This window comes from Terrapene carolina, unplaced genomic scaffold (genome assembly GCF_002925995.2).
Source record: "Terrapene carolina triunguis isolate 2854851 unplaced genomic scaffold, T_m_triunguis-2.0 Scaffold236, whole genome shotgun sequence".
Taxonomy (NCBI): Eukaryota; Metazoa; Chordata; order Testudines; family Emydidae; genus Terrapene; species Terrapene triunguis.
The window spans coordinates 11,270,659-11,285,577 of NW_020664587.1; the positions used below are offsets into that span (position 1 = coordinate 11,270,659).

The 14,919-nt window shown below is 50.6% G+C and overlaps 1 protein-coding gene across 6 annotated transcripts; it reads right to left on the reverse strand.

The window, feature by feature from the left end:
• Positions 1–4,093: 4,093 nt before the first annotated feature.
• On the reverse strand, positions 4,094–13,854 carry LOC112108417 (probable small intestine urate exporter). 6 transcript variants are annotated; one of them, XM_024202541.1, is made up of 12 exons: positions 13,733–13,854; positions 11,995–12,152; positions 10,735–10,940; positions 10,150–10,383; positions 9,783–9,870; positions 8,977–9,063; positions 7,955–8,073; positions 6,393–6,554; positions 5,899–6,031; positions 5,664–5,811; positions 5,136–5,226; positions 4,094–4,589 (listed from the first exon to the last, which is right to left on the reverse strand). In XM_024202541.1, exons 1-12 carry the CDS (start codon positions 13,852–13,854, stop codon positions 4,458–4,460), a joined length of 1,680 nt encoding a protein of 559 aa, XP_024058309.1. In that variant the 3' UTR covers positions 4,094–4,457. The 6 variants fall into 6 exon arrangements, with proteins under 6 accessions (XP_024058309.1, XP_024058310.1, XP_024058314.1 ...); XM_024202542.1 differs by having other exon boundaries at positions 11,995–12,233; positions 13,733–13,816; XM_024202546.1 differs by having other exon boundaries at positions 11,995–12,100; positions 13,733–13,815.
• Positions 13,855–14,919: the final 1,065 nt, after the last annotated feature.

Below are 14,919 nucleotides of genomic sequence, written 5' to 3' on the forward strand. Positions count from 1 at the left end.
AGCTTTCAGGGGGTCACAACCAGCCTCCTCTAGTGAGAGGGGAGGGGGATAATCCTGCAGCTTCTCTCAGTTGGAGCATAGCATCAGGGTCAAGAAAAGACCTGCCCCGATGGCTCTGCATGGTTTCCAGCCCAGGGGTAAGTCTCTGCAGTGCTGAGGCACAAGGCAGTGTCACACAGGCTGGTATTTAATTCCCTGCCTCTTTAAAATGTGAAAGTTATTTTTGAAGCAATCCCTTCCTGCAGCAGCATGGTTTGGGGGGTATATTGTCCCTCGACACAGTGCCTGATCGAGGAGTTGTAGATACCTAGACTCCCAGGCCAGAAGGGACAATTGCGATCATCTAGTCTGACCTCCTGTGTACACAGGCCGGAGAATTCCACCCAATAATTTTTTGCCTCGAGCCCATCATTTCTGTACAGGATTAGTGGGGATCATCTCACACCACAATCTACCCCCACAATTGTCTCCTGTGTCTCCCATACCAACAGGACCTCCATTGGCTTTTACAAATGCCTCCTGAAAACACGGGGGTTGCACAAAGCACAAGGAGGTTGGTCCCGGTGGCCCTGGCTCCAGCTGCTCGTAGAGGTCTGACTTGCTGGCTCTCCTGTCAAAGCCATGTACACAGAACTAGGATTGGGACAGCAGTAGGCACTAGAGGGTGGGATTGGGGGTGCAGTGGCAGAAGATGGGAGGGGTCAGACTGCAATAGTAAGAGATGGTACAGATCAGGATAGGGGGGTATTGGAAGAGCTGGGTGCTGTGGGCCAGAAATGAATTGCATAGCTGGACGTGGGGCAGGAGTCTTTAGGTCAGGACTGGAGGGACGGTGGCAGAACCAAGTGAAAGGGAGGCTGGGGAGAAATTTGCACACCTACTAGTTTCCATTGTGCATAGAGATAGGCCAAGCCCTGGAGTTTAGAGACAGTTCTGATCTCCTGCAGAGGGTGGAGCTGGGGTGGGAACTGGCCAGACAACCAGCTAATAATAATATTACAATAGGGACAAATATTTTGATACTGGCTGGGAATCAGGACACTTATTCTATCAGGAATGGTTCAGTTCCATGTGACAGCCAGTCCCCCAAAAAATCACACATCTCACACCAGGCAAGGATTAAACATTTAACCCTTGCAGCCCTGTACATGGAGCAAGCCCCTGCACTGGAGAAACACATTAGCTGGCTGCTTCAGCCAAGCCAAGGTGATCAGCAGCGTGAAAGAGTTAACTGTTGAAATGGGGCTCTTTGCAGTCATGCCCCATTGAGTTGAATGGGGCAGTTCACTTCAATGGGGGCGTGAACTCAAACCTCAACAGCATCATTTAAAAGGTGCTATTGTTTTGTTTTCCGCTCCCAGCAAACTCAGTTACAGGCGGAGGGGACCTTCACAGCCCCAAGGGGGAGAAAATCCTTCTTTCCTGAATTAAACTTCAATTCTGCAAGCGACAAGGGGACTCCAGAGCCCCACAGGGAGACCCCGAATCCTTAGACATTTCTATGCACAATGTCAATCTCCATTCCCAATCGCCCAGACAGCTATTTCTCCCATGATCCTAGGTCTGTTATTGGTTTTATGGTGGCACCTGGATGCCCTATCCAAGATCCTGATTTTTACTACTTGTTTACTTTGATTTACTGAAACATAAATGTGGTCCTCCCACAACGTGGGCCCATGTACCCAATACATCCTACAACAACAACTAGATCCAGTGTCCAGGCACCATCCCGATCCCATAAAGCCAATGGACTATTTGCATGAATAAAGATCTGGATCAGGCTCATATCCTCTCAATGCAGGAGAGCAGGGAGGGCTGGATGCAGCCACATCCCCATTTGGAGGATGGCACTGAAATATGAATTTAACCCCAACTCACTCGTGATGTGACTATAACTCCAAGTCTGGAGATGCTGCCTTCATTCCGATGATCCCTGGCAAACCCATGGGTGTGGAGAGTTTCTCAGAGTACCCACCTCTTGGTAAAAATCTCTTGATTACTTTCTCTTTTTAAAAACTTTAATACTAGTATTTGGCTGTAGGAATGCAAAGATTTCCTGTTTACAGTGCAGGGGGAAGGTAACCAGTAAGGGATCATTTCTCCATCTACTTCTGCAAATAACTTTTCAGACGGCCCCCTCAAGCCTCAATGTTTCCATAGCATAGGTAGCAAAACACTTACTTCAAGCTGTTATTCCAAACACTGCCGTCAGTGCATGACATAGAACGCCTGTCCAGTCTAATGGCGTTCCTCTTCTGGCAGGTCACTTTGCTGTTTGTGAGGTGAGGCAGACAAGGTTGTCAAGAAGGTTGGTGATCCTGCCGAGGTCACAAAGTCGGCAGTGAAGGCTACTAAGAAGTGAATTCTCCTGCTACTTCTCCACTTGCCAGCTTGCTCAGAGGTACCAACAACAGCGAGTGCCCAAAGCTGTCTGATCACAGCTCTGTCTGGACTCGCTTATCCAGGACTGGCTCATGAGCAGTAAAAAACGCACTGGAAGAGCATCCACAGGGAATGGGACTTTCACTCGGGGGTTTGGGCTGGACGTGTGGGGTTTCCTGACCTTTTAGGTGTGAATAAAACATTTCCATGACAATCTGTCTAACCATTTCTGGTGTAAATAAAATCTGAACTTTATTTCCAGGGCTCACATTCTAACTACAGAAACTGGAAATCAGAATTCCAAGCCAGAGGGCTAAACATAAATTTGGCTGGAACTCCAGCAAAGGGATTGTAAAACTAGAAGAAACTTCAAAGCTCACTCATGCCCTGAGCAGTCTAGCAACCTACTCAAACGCCTCTATGGAGGAGGACAAGTGAAGACTTTGCATTCTCTTCTGATTTTTATTTTTTTTAAATTGACATTCCCTACTAGGTTTCAAAAAACAAAACCAGCTCTTTCGAAAAGGGAAATTCGGTCACTTACCCCAGCTTCAATCTAATTATAACTTCCCGATGAATCTTAAACTGCAGCTTTTGCTACAAGCCATCACTCAACTGTGCTGGATTAAGTAAAGCTAGAAAAAGCAGAGATTAAGCTTCAAACCAGGTGTAAAGGCAATGTATGAGGCAGTGTTCTCAGAGTAAGGCATGGGTAAACGAGATACTCATTTTCTGCAGCGAGTATCAGCTAAATGAGCTAGGCCTTACCTCTTGACACAGACTGTCACATATTCTCCCTTCTAGGGGCAGGGTTATCAACATTTCCGCCTCCCTCCCTTATCCACTGCAAAGTGCAGGCAGCTAATCCAGGAGTGCTTCATTTAGTAGAAGACAGGCTCATGTAAGAGTCCCACAGACAAGACTCACCATTGCAGAGCACCCCTCCTAAGGTAGTGGGGCATCACAGCCACTTTGCCTTGATTTCCCCACAAGATCTTTGGCCTTCTCCTGTTGTAGATGTGACCTGGCCTTCCTACCAAGCCCCTTTGGCCTCATCCAAAAACAATATCAAAAGAATCTTTGGCTCTTTATAGGTGGGATCCCAGCAGCAACAGCCAGTCTAACCCCAGCTCCTGGTCCACCTTCCAGACAAGGGCCTCTGGCAGGCCTCAGTCAGTTCCAGACCTCAGCTGCTAGGCTTTCCTTGTTTTAAGTCCCTCCCACACCTGGCACAGGTGTAGCAGGGCTAACTGAAGAGTGCTGACTTGCCCCCCACCTCCGAGCCGTTAAAGGGGCATTCTCCCTGCTACAACCACTTGTAGCTATTACAGATCAGCTGGTATAATCACTGAACAAGGACCTAGCAGCTGTTATTCCAGTAGTGCTTAATGTCCTTAGGCAGGGCCTGCTAGGTTGCAGAGGACCATCCAATTTGTGGTCAAATACATGAATGCTCCTCGGCTCCACCTCTTCCGCTGGATGGCCCATTATGGCTAGTCACACTCTAAAATACCTCACTTCTATACATTCCCTATTAACCTGGCCAGAGCCTGAAGCCAAAGCCTTCACCCTCCCCCAGACTGGAACTCAGGCACCCATATATACCTAATGCCTAATGATACCCCGCACTTTTCATCAACTGATCTCAAAGCACTCTACAGAGGAAGGTAGTGTCATTAGCCCCATTTTACAGATGAGGGAAACTGAGGCACAGAGAGGGACAGTAACTTCCCCAAGGTCACTCAGCAGGGCAGAGGCAGAGCTGGGAACAGAACCCAGGTCTGAGCTGCAAGCCACTGATTTATCCACTAGGACACACTACCTCCCAAATCTATTGCGCACACACATGCATTCCAATGGTGCTTTGGGTCAAGCGAAGGCTGAGGAAGGATGTGAGAAAAGGGCACAGATTCAAGAGTTGGGTGTGCGGGTTGGGAAAACAAATGGCTCATGTTATTCGGGTATCCAGTGCTGGAACGAGAAGTGGGATTTCTTGACTAATCTATGTTCACTAGGGTGTTTTCCACCTCCTGCCTTGGTTACATATTCTTCTCCTGGCAGCATGCCTTGGCATTTCATTGGAGAGCAGTGTCCTCTCTAGCCCAGTCCTGGATAGTTCCACTGCCAAAGGTTACATAGAACAGCAGGCCAAAGAGATTTAGGGCCGCTGACACGAAGAAGACATTCCTCCAGCCAGTCAGGAGGTCCTGGGGGGGTACCAAACGAGGGGTAATTAGTATCTCCATTCCCTCTTATCGCCACAAGAGAGCACCTGGGGCTTGAACCTCAGGCTTTCATTCAGCTAAAGACTTGTTGTACCAGTTCCCTGTCTAGCTGTAGATTTAACTCCTCAGATTCTGATTGGGAATTCCTTGCTTGCTACGCTGAATTCAAGCGGCTCTGTCATCACTGGGACCAAGCTGTCCCTATTGTCCCATTCTCCAGCAGTCTCCCCGCCCCCGGCCAGCTGTAAGTAGATCCAGGTTGGAAGCCCATGTCGGGAGGAGTCCCTACTTCTTGGATCATAAGAGCTTCTTCTCCATGACTTAGGTACTTGTTGGACACATTTGGCAATGTGGATGCTGCCTAGCACACATGGGTTTCAAGAGCTTAGCCAGGGCTATGTTTTGATGCAGTGCACAGAAACCATTCTTGGGCCAATCTGCTGTATTCAACTCCACTTTCTTTTCTGCATATTTTTGTGTTAGGAGAAAGAGCCTCCGATACGGCCATCCAGAGAAGCTCTGAATTACCTGGCTGGTGAGGAACCCAACTGCAGTGGGAGCAATTATTCCTGAGACCGTTCCGAAGGTGTTTGTGACTCCCAGCAGAAACCCAGCGTATCTGGGGAGAAGGGAAGGGAAAATTTCCTGAGCAAGGCAAAGAGGGACTTGCAAGAAGAGAGAAAATTAGGTTTCAATTCCCTCTCCCCCAACCTCCTGGAGAGCTTCAAAGAGAGCAAGTGCCACCGGAATAAACTTGTTATACACGTAACAGAGTCCACCAGTTAGCAGTGGCTCCTCAGCTTGGTCCCTGCCTGCCCTCTTGACAGACAGTAAGAGCCTTTACCCACTGCTATAATTGGCTCTGAGCCTGTGCTTCTGTGCCTTGGTTTTGCCTGTCTGGCTTCAGATGCCACCAGCTGCAGAAGATCCAGGAGAGAAGAAACAAAAGGCAGCTGAAGTAGTTGAGGGCTGGGGTGATGGACATGATATGGGCCAACATGTTGGACCCTGGAGCCAATCGGAGCAGGAGATAGGAGGAAGGCCTGGTGGTCTCACCTGGGAGCAATGTCGAGCTGGTTAATGTTGAAGCCAGCCCCACACATGCTGATTACTGTCACGGACAATGTCAGAAAGACCACAGCTGCTGTGTAATCGCAGCCGACGTAGGACACGGCCACCAGGGAGACGGCTGGGAGCATCATCCCTAGGGAGAGAAGGGGACATGGGTTATGTGGCTGACCGGGCGAAGGTTTGTTGAAAGAACCTGGAGGCAGGAGGCACCTGTCCTTACCCAGCACCGAGAAGAGCTTCCGAACCATTGCTGTGCTGAACATGTGCTTGGACAGGAGGAAGTCTGCCAGCAGCCCCGACATGATGGTACCCAGCCAGTTCCCAACGTAAGGAAGTGCAGAGAGAAGCCCATTCTGTAGAGAGAAGGTAAGAGACTCGCCATTCTGCACAGAGCAGCGAGGGACACCCCCCCACCACCAGATCTGGCTGGATGTACTCAGAGGGACCATAGGGACTGCCAGACTGGATTGGACCTGAGGTTCATCTAGCCCCGTATCCTGTCTCTGACAGCGGCTAGCACCAACCGGCTGCTTTGGAGGAAGGTGAAAGAAACCTCCCCACCCCTAGTAGTCGGAAACTGGCCTAAGCCCTGAAGCCTGAGGTTTAACAGGCCTTCCGGAATTGGTTAGCATCAACTTTTATCCCTCTGGATGGCCCCATTCAGGAGACAGAGCGGCCCGGCGGTGAGCGATGGGGCACCACGGCAGAGCTCACCTCTCTGATGTCAAAGTGGAGCACGTCACTCATGTACGTTGGCATTGACGTCAGCAGCGTGTAGAACAGCCAGTCATTGCAGAAATAGGCGACTGCGATGGCCCAAAGAGGCAGCGATTTCATCATGGCCAGGAGTGGAAGGGAGCGTCCGTGAGAGCTGCCCTTGAAGGAAAGGCACCAGTTAGTGCCCCTTTTGCAGGCTCCTTTTCCTCCTGGCTCTGTCAATGTCCCATAGGCAGGTGGTCTAGTCTCTCCCTGGTCTCACCACCTCCTCCCAGAGTTTTAGCTGCCTGCTCTGTGCTGACTCCTGGATCCCCCTGTAACCCCTCAACTCTCCCAGTTGTGCAGTCTCACATCTGACATTTCCCAGACCTGCCACAGACACCTCAAATCCAACAGGCCGAGCTCACGTCAGAGCGCTGGGCTCCAGGTGCAGTCGGTTGAGTTGTACAGGCGAATGTCAGGGCTGAATTTTGCTCAATATATCAAAACTTCTCGTCCTTCCTCTTAGGCCCATTCCCCTCCTGTGACGGTCCTTGATCCAACTCATCCTGTGGCTCCCTTGACCCTCTCTGCCCTCTTCTCCCCTCACATCCAGCCCTGATAAATCCTTGTGCCTTTTCCTCAAGGAGGCAACCTTCCCTCTTCATCCCTGCAGCTGATGCTCTATCCGTGCCTTGGGCATCTCTCAGCTCACCTGTGCACACTCCGGCACTCAGTCCAAAACACCACAGCTTAGGGAACCTTCTTCTCCAACAGTTCTTACCATCACCCTCCTCCTCAACCCCTCTGCCTCAAATTCAAGCTCCTTGCCCTCACCTCAGACTTCCCGCACAACCCAGCCCCGCGGGGCCTACATCTCCCATTGCCTCTGACTCCTCCCACTGCTCCCTCTGTTTCTCCCAAGCTTCATCTCCTCCCATATGGCTTCCAGTCTCTCATCACATGGAGCTGCCTCCCCCAGTTCATATGCCAAGAGACCTCCTTTGGCTACGACAAATTCCTCCTTAAAATACACGTTTCATGAACCACAGGCAGGCCGGTCTCTTCCCTGGCCCTGACTTTAGCCCCTTCCCATTGATCTCTTCTCTGATGTATCCTCTATATCTATGTCTGAACTAATCTGTAAGCTCCTTGGGACAGGGCCCTCTTCTGCCACAGACGTTTGCACTGCTCTGTAAATAACACACGCAGCGGAACCCTGAAGATGGGCTCACTTGGAGAAGGTCTCATTGTCCCAAGCTCTGTTCAAAGGTGTGACAAACTGTTAGTCCTAAGAAAGCAGAACTAACAAGTTTACCCGAGGCTAGACATACATATTCAATTTTCTTACTAACTTTTACAGATCTCCCGCTGATGTTTCACCATTAGCTTAAGTGGACTCATTGTTTATGCCTTAATGTTCCTTTTCCTGACACCTGTATTTCAGCATTCCTTATTTCTGCTTAAAGGTACATACAGCATTTCTTTAATCCATTCTATTTTTACAATATAATTCATTCTACTTTCACAGGTGGGAATATGGGGAAAACTAGGTCAGAGTTAAAAGGCTTTCAAAGAACCTGATTGGCCAGTGATGACACAATGTACTCCTTCTCGCCAGCACTAATACGAGGATGACATGCAGGATCTTCATAGACGAGAAGGAACCAGAACACACACCAACCGCAGCCAATGCCACCTATGGAGAAGGGGAACAGTTCAATGGCTCCTGTCTCGGATCTTACGGCAGCACAGGTGGGTAGATACCAACAGAGATAGGCAGGCAAGCCACTGCAGCTCTGTGACAGACTGTCAGGTATGAGGGTCTTGAAGGGAGGGGCAGGTTTGTTCTGCTGACTCATGCTGGCAGACAGACCAGGTGGGGCCCTTTAGTGCCAATCCACGGTATAAAAGGGTTTGTCCCCCCCCTTGGGGGAAGGAGGAATTAGGTAGTTGAGGCAGGAGTTTTTGCCTTAACACCAAACAGCTCAGGCTGTGGTTCATGTCTGGCTTTCCTTAGTGTGAGAAGGAAGGAAGTGCTGGACGGGGGAGAATTTGGGGCACTGCCCCTCTATGTGTGTGTGCTGTGTGGAGGGGGGAGTGGGAAATCTGCCCAGTCACAGACCCCTCAATATGATGGTGCATTGCAAATGCCATCGACAGAGAGACAGAGACCACTGAGGTGGGGGAACACTCCTTCCTGTTCAAGGCTGCTGGAGGGGCTCTGCCGACTAACACATTCTGTACCTTATTGATGCCTATACTCTTAGACTTTAAAATGAAAGGTGTCAGCCCGACAGCCCTGAGAGCTCTCATCCACAGAGTAGACACAACTCGGGCAGCAGTAACACAAGCCTCCTCACACCGCCCAGCCAACAGACCTCCATCATGAGCTGAAGGAGGAAGAGTGAAGTCCAGCCCTTTTGGCTGGAGATGCCGATCGCGATGGTGGTCTCTCTGAAGGGGGACATTTCTATATTAGCAACTGGATTGAGAGCCCTGACTCCTCACATCGAGGCAACGAGAAAACCTTCATACGCTTCGCTCTTGTGTGGCTTAACTTGCCAGTGAATCTGCTACAGTGGAAACCACAGCTACTCACCGAAGATGAAGAAGATGTAAGGCCACCCCAGGTACTGGCAGATGATCCCAGCTGCAGGGAAGGTGATGAAGGTCCCAAAAGTGCATCCTAAGGAGCAGATGAAGAGTTCACAGCGAGGGGGTGATACAGTGGTGGCCACAGAAGATGACCTGGGCTTCCCAGTGCTTACCCCACACCATCCTATAGTAACTCTTCCTGCCCTATCAAGCCTAGGCTTGTGAAGGCTAGGGCTATAACAGGGTTTAAAAGAGAACTGGATAAATTCATGGAGGTTAAGTCCATCAATGGCTATTAGCCAGGATGGGTAAGGAATGGTGTCCCTAGACTCTGTTTGTCAGAGGGTGGAGATGGATGGCAGCAGAGAGATCATTTGATCATTACCTGTTAGGTTCACTCCCTCTGGGGCACCTGGCATTGGCCACTGTCGGTAGACAGGATACTGGGCTAGATGGACCTTTGGTCGGAGTACGGCCGTTCTTATGTTCTTATGTAATCCAGAACTGAGAAGACAGGGTGGAGGAGAAGGTAGAGGGGATAAAGGAGGAGGAGATAAAGGATGAGGAGAGTGGAATATTGTGTAGGAAAGGGAGAAATAGCAGTAGAGAGGGATGTGCAGCCAACATTTCTTCATGAAGGACCTTTGGTCTAGAATCTGAAGGTTTCTGCAACTTGTAAGTGGAGCTGCTTGTCTGGAGTGTGGCGGAAGAAAAGGCAGCATCAAGAGAGCTCTCCTTTACACAGAAGGGTGGGGGGCTGGGACTACAGGGAAAGTTGGTTTGGCAGCAAAGAGAGTCACTTTCTCTTACCAGCTTCAGCGAGGTTCATGAGCCTGCTGCGTTCCAAGGGGGGAGCCCATTTTGCCCAAAGCGTGTATTGGGCTGGAAAGATCACCCCCTGCCAAGGAAAACACAGGAGTGCGTGAGCACAGAGGGGAGCGGGAGCTCTGGGAGCGATACCTGGGGAAAGCATTGGCAGACCTCATGATCTTTCACTGCTATGACCCTTGCTCCACCCTTCCCCCGACTTTGGTTTGTCATCATCCCTTGCTTGTAAGCTCTTTGGGGCGGAATCCTGACTTGTTAACTTCTTCTGCAATGCTATGCATACAGAGGGGGCTGCACACATAAACCCACAAGCCGCTGAGAGTCAAGAGCTCGAAAGGGAAGGCCCTACCTCTGCCATGCCCAGCAGTGCCTGCAGCCCAATGAGGTACGCTGCTCCCAGGCTAGCTGCCAGCGGCACGAGAAGGGTGAGAGCCGAGGTAGAGAGCAGCCCGCAGCCCAACACTAGCTTCCCTCCGAACATTCCCGACCAGTATCCGCCGAGGAGCTGGGTGAAGAGGTAGCCGTAGAAGAAGGCACTGAGGATGACGCCCTGGGTCTTAGCGCTCCAGTCGTACACGGGGGCCTGGAGGAGACAGAACTTGCTTGCATCAAACGGGGGAGACAAAACCGAGGACTGTCCCTTGAGGGGACACTGCAGCAGCTTTAAAACCCAGCCCAAGGGAGAACCATTCTCACAGGCCTGGACTCCTCCAGGAAGGGGTAAGTGGCTTGTGTGCACAGACCTGTCACCAGTCAGGTGACCAGCGCTCTCCTAATTACACTGGCTCCTTCGTTTAAACACGCGTGCAGTGGATACAGCCCCAAAGCTCCTCTCTGAACAGCGCCTCATTGCTGCCGAGTTGGTCCACAGTGCAAAGCCAAGGGGTAGAGCCAAGTTGCTGGTGAAAGGATCTGGCCCTGCCTTTACACTTACTTCTTGGGCGAATTCTCGGTGGGAGTCATTGGGCTGAGCGTGGGAGCGACTGGGACACACGTCCGTGGAGATATTGGGCAGGCTGCCCGGGTTGGTGCCGTTCGTCATGGCTACGATGGCGATACTGAGATTGACCCGGAGTGAATACACCATGAAGAGGGAGAAGTGCAGGATGAGAGCCAGGCTGTAGCGAGCTGAGCAGAGGCCTGGGGTGGAGAACAACCAGAACAAGCCAAAGACGGTCAGGTAGGCTGCAGACTAACCCTGGAGGTGCCCCCTCACCCCTGGCTGCGAGGGATCTCCAGGCAGTGGCGCTGGAACAGTTTTTGGAGTGGGGGTGCTGAGCCACACCCCTCTTACGCCTGTCCGCGCCCTCACCGCCCCCTAGGGCTGGGGCCGGGAGCAGGGCTGTGGCTCTGGGAGGCGGGGACACGGACAGGGGTAAGGAGGCGAAGGCTGGGGCCACAGCTAAGGGTGGGTGCGGGGCCAGCAGCCGGGACCCTGGGGCTGGTGGCCAAGCAGGACCCCGGGCCAGCAGCAGAGCAAAACCTGGGCACCTCTACTTCCTGCGCCTATGTCTCCAGGTAGCACCAACACACAGTCTTCTTATTTCAACCACAAACCATTCTCCTCATAGTCTTACCTTGGACAGGGCCGTCCAGACCCCACTGCCCACACAGCTTTACCCCAGGGCATCTCTGGCCAGACCAAACCTTCTGAAACCTCACTCTGCAGTCACCCAGCATCATTACATACACATCCCCCACCCAGTGAGATGGGAGAGAATTTCCCCTTTGCTATCTCCAGAGCAGGCCAGCCAGGTCAGGGCCAGGACTCTTGTTGAAGTAGAGAATTACTTCAGGGTCAGTGCTGAGAACTGGTCCAAATCCCAGCCATTCTCTTTTCTGTTTGGCACTGATCTGGCATCCTTACTTTATCTACCCAGCTCCTGAAGAAACCCAAGAGCAGTTCAGGAGGGAGCACACACATTCCTGAGCACAGAGGGGACCGTGTCCTTTCAGGAGAGGGTTCCCTCCCACACTAATAATCCACTTTACCAGCACTGATTAATCCTCACAAGCCCCTTGGGAGGGTGCTGAGCTTTACCATCCCCATTATACAGGGGGGAAACTGAGGCACAGAGAGGGGACGTGACTTGCCCAAGAGTCAGAGCCAGAATTAGAACTCGGAAGTTCCTGGGTCCCAGTCCCATGTTCAGAGCACTACATCACACCTCTCATTACCCTTGAGTAGATTTACCTTTCCCAAGTGATAACTGCTGGTTGAGCAGAGGGGTAGCATCTTCCTGATCTGACTCTGGGCAGGCCTCTGCCTCGGCGGTCTCAGCGCTTTGCTGCATTCTCTCCTGTAAGCAAAGCTGACACCTAGTCCTCCTCCCGGGAGCGTCTCCACAACTTCTGGAACATGAAGAGTCTTAGACATGAGTGAACCAAAGGCACGGGGACCATCTCCTCGCTACCGACCTCCTGCAGTTCTTCCTACAATGCAATAAGCCCCATCGTGGGACTGCTGCAGGATTGTGGAATATGAATACTACCCGTCTAGTGCAGATGGGACACATTTTAAGAACAATGTGATTTACAACGATATAAATCAACTTCTAGGCCCAGTCTTGTGTTGTCCTTCCTATTTTTGCCTTTGATCGTCACAGCCTCCCAGTGGGATAGAGAGCCTTATTTTCAGCATGGCTGGATGCTATTCCTTACTGCAGATATTCCTCACTGCTCAGAGAATAGCCTCCCCCTGCACCCACAATCTACCCTCACTCTGTATACTGTAAACTAACGCTTGTTCCAGAGGGCAGCTGCCAAGCCGAAACATTCTTTGACACATAGAGATAGAATCATAGAATGTCAGAGACCTCAGGAGGTCATCTAGTCCAACCCCCTGCTCAAAGCAGGATGCAGGGCTGGCTCCAGGCACCAGCTTACCAAGCATTTGCTTGGGGCGGCCACTTCGGAGAGGGGCGGCACGTCCAGCTGTTCGGCGGCAATTCGGCGGACGGTCCCTCACTCCTGCTCGAAGCGAAGGACCTCCCGCCGAATTGCTGACGCAGATCGCGATCGCGGCTTTTTGTTTGTTTGGCTGCTTGGGGCGGCCAAAACCCTGGAGCCGGCCCTGGCCGGACCAATCCCCAGACAGATTTTTGCCCCAGATCCCTAAATGGCCCCCTCAAGGATTGAACTCACAAGCCTGGGTTTAGCAGGTCAATGCTCAAACTGCTGAGCTATCCCTCCCCTCAATAAGCAGGGATCCTAGAAATCCATTTGCCACAGAAAAAGACATGGAAGGTGTGTTTTAACAGAGAATCTTTAGTTTTTACATTTTGTGAAAAAATAAAAACATATAGAGTGGGAACCCCGATTATCTGATCTAATTAGGGTGACCAGACAGCAAGTGTGAAAAATCGGGACGGGGTGGGGGTAATAGGAGCCTATATAAGAAAAAGCCTCAAATATCAGGACTGTCCCTATAAAATCGGGACATCTGGTCACCCTAGATCTATTTGAGCCTGGGGCCAAATCGGGTAATCAAAAAGTTGGATAATCAGGAGAGTGGGCAGGACTCCGGCTGTCAGCCCTGGGCAGCAAGGCTCAATTTGTCAGCTAAAATATTGTAAATATATCAATAAAACATTGTGTTCAACTGATACCTATATATATATATATATATATTGTGGTTAGGGAAGCTAAAGTTCAGTATTTCATTTTAACAGCAGGAAAACATGGATTTTTATGTTTTTTTATCAGAGAATTTTGGTTTTTTTAATCAGGGAAAACTAGGATCCCTGTAGATAAGTAAGATCTGCTAGGAGCGGAGAATTGCCGTGACAAAGAGAGAACCCTCCCAGACTAAAATTCCACCTACAGCTACATAACTGGGCAGCTTCCCCCCACCCCAAAGTGAAGCAGATTGGTGCTGATTTTCTGAATTAACTGCAACTTCTCTAGCAATCAAATCCAAACTATCAACTCACAGATGAAGCAGAAGCAGAAACCTCCTCTTGTTTTTCAATACAGGGTGTGGGAACTCATTCCTGCAGGGATGCCACGAATTCAGATTGGGAACAAAGAGTGAGTCACGTGAGAGGCAAGCCATGTGACAAAATAAGTTTGGCAAACACCAGCTGTGCTATTTAACTCCTTAGTAGGCTACTGACACCTGGTTTTTAAAATCATTTTAGATTTAAACTGTTAGTAAATTGGAGCTGGATGGCTAAAAACAATGATGATGAAACAGTGTTTCGCCACCATTAGTTAAGGCCAGGAACAGCCCTATGGGGTACCTATTATCCCAGATTTAGTGGAGGAGAAATTAAGTGATATGCCCAAGGCCACAGAGGGAGGCTGTCTCTGCCTACCATTGTGGTACTTTACAGCTAAATTTGTTGGCCAGTCTTGGGTTCTCCTAGAACTCTTCCTGTCTAAACACACATATAAGTAGCCTTTAAGTGTGAAAACAGACTATGTGAAAATGGGACCTTCTTCATTAGAACTGCATGTATTCAGTCATAGCTACTTACTGTGATGACTAGCAGGGACTCTGCTGGTCACACGCTGCTCTCAGTGACGCTTGAGCAACCCCAGGGCTGCTAGTGTATTTGTACAGGTGTAGCTGATTGGAACCCCATCAATCACCCAACTTATGATGCACAAGAAGCTCCCTCTTGCAGATGACTGGCTGCTAGCGTGTTTCTAATGGGTTTGCAGGGCACTGGCAGCCGGGGAGAGGCAGTTTTAATAAACGTAAGTCTAACTCAATAGGGGATTCAGGCTCTTACAGAAGTGGAGATAGCGTTGGGGTTGGGCAGGGACATGCAATGGGACGAGGGGCCTGGTCTGCATTAGGGCTGGAATCCCAGCAATCCCTCAGCGGCCTTTTTACTCATCTGTATGTGCCCTCCCTTGGGCAGGGGCTGAACAGTCTCGGGGGTGTGGGTATGTGTCTATTCACCCTGGTACTGGCCTGCCCCTCTTCTCCTGGTGATACATCACTCTGAAATCAAAAGGCACTTTCCCTTATCTTGCTGTCAAATCACACTGAGGACAGCCCCTGCCCCCATGGTCACTGCAACCCCGTCTTCCCATAGCTCTATCATCCCCCATCTCCCCTTATCATCCCCGGTGACTTCTGCAGCCCCCTCCCCCCATGGCTCTATCACCC

Excerpts from the sequence above, each read along its gene's own strand:
- LOC112108417 (XM_024202541.1), bottom strand. The coding sequence starts at position 13,854 with ATGGCTTGCCTCTCACGTGACTCACTCTTTGTTCCCAATCTGAATTCG. Across the intron at positions 9,871-10,149 it reads CACTGCTGGGCATGGCAGAG|GGGGTGATCTTTCCAGCCCA; the intron begins GTAGGGCCTTCC and ends TTTCCTTGGCAG. Across the intron at positions 8,074-8,976 it reads TTACATCTTCTTCATCTTCG|GTGGCATTGGCTGCGGTTGG; the intron begins GTGAGTAGCTGT and ends CCTTCTCCATAG.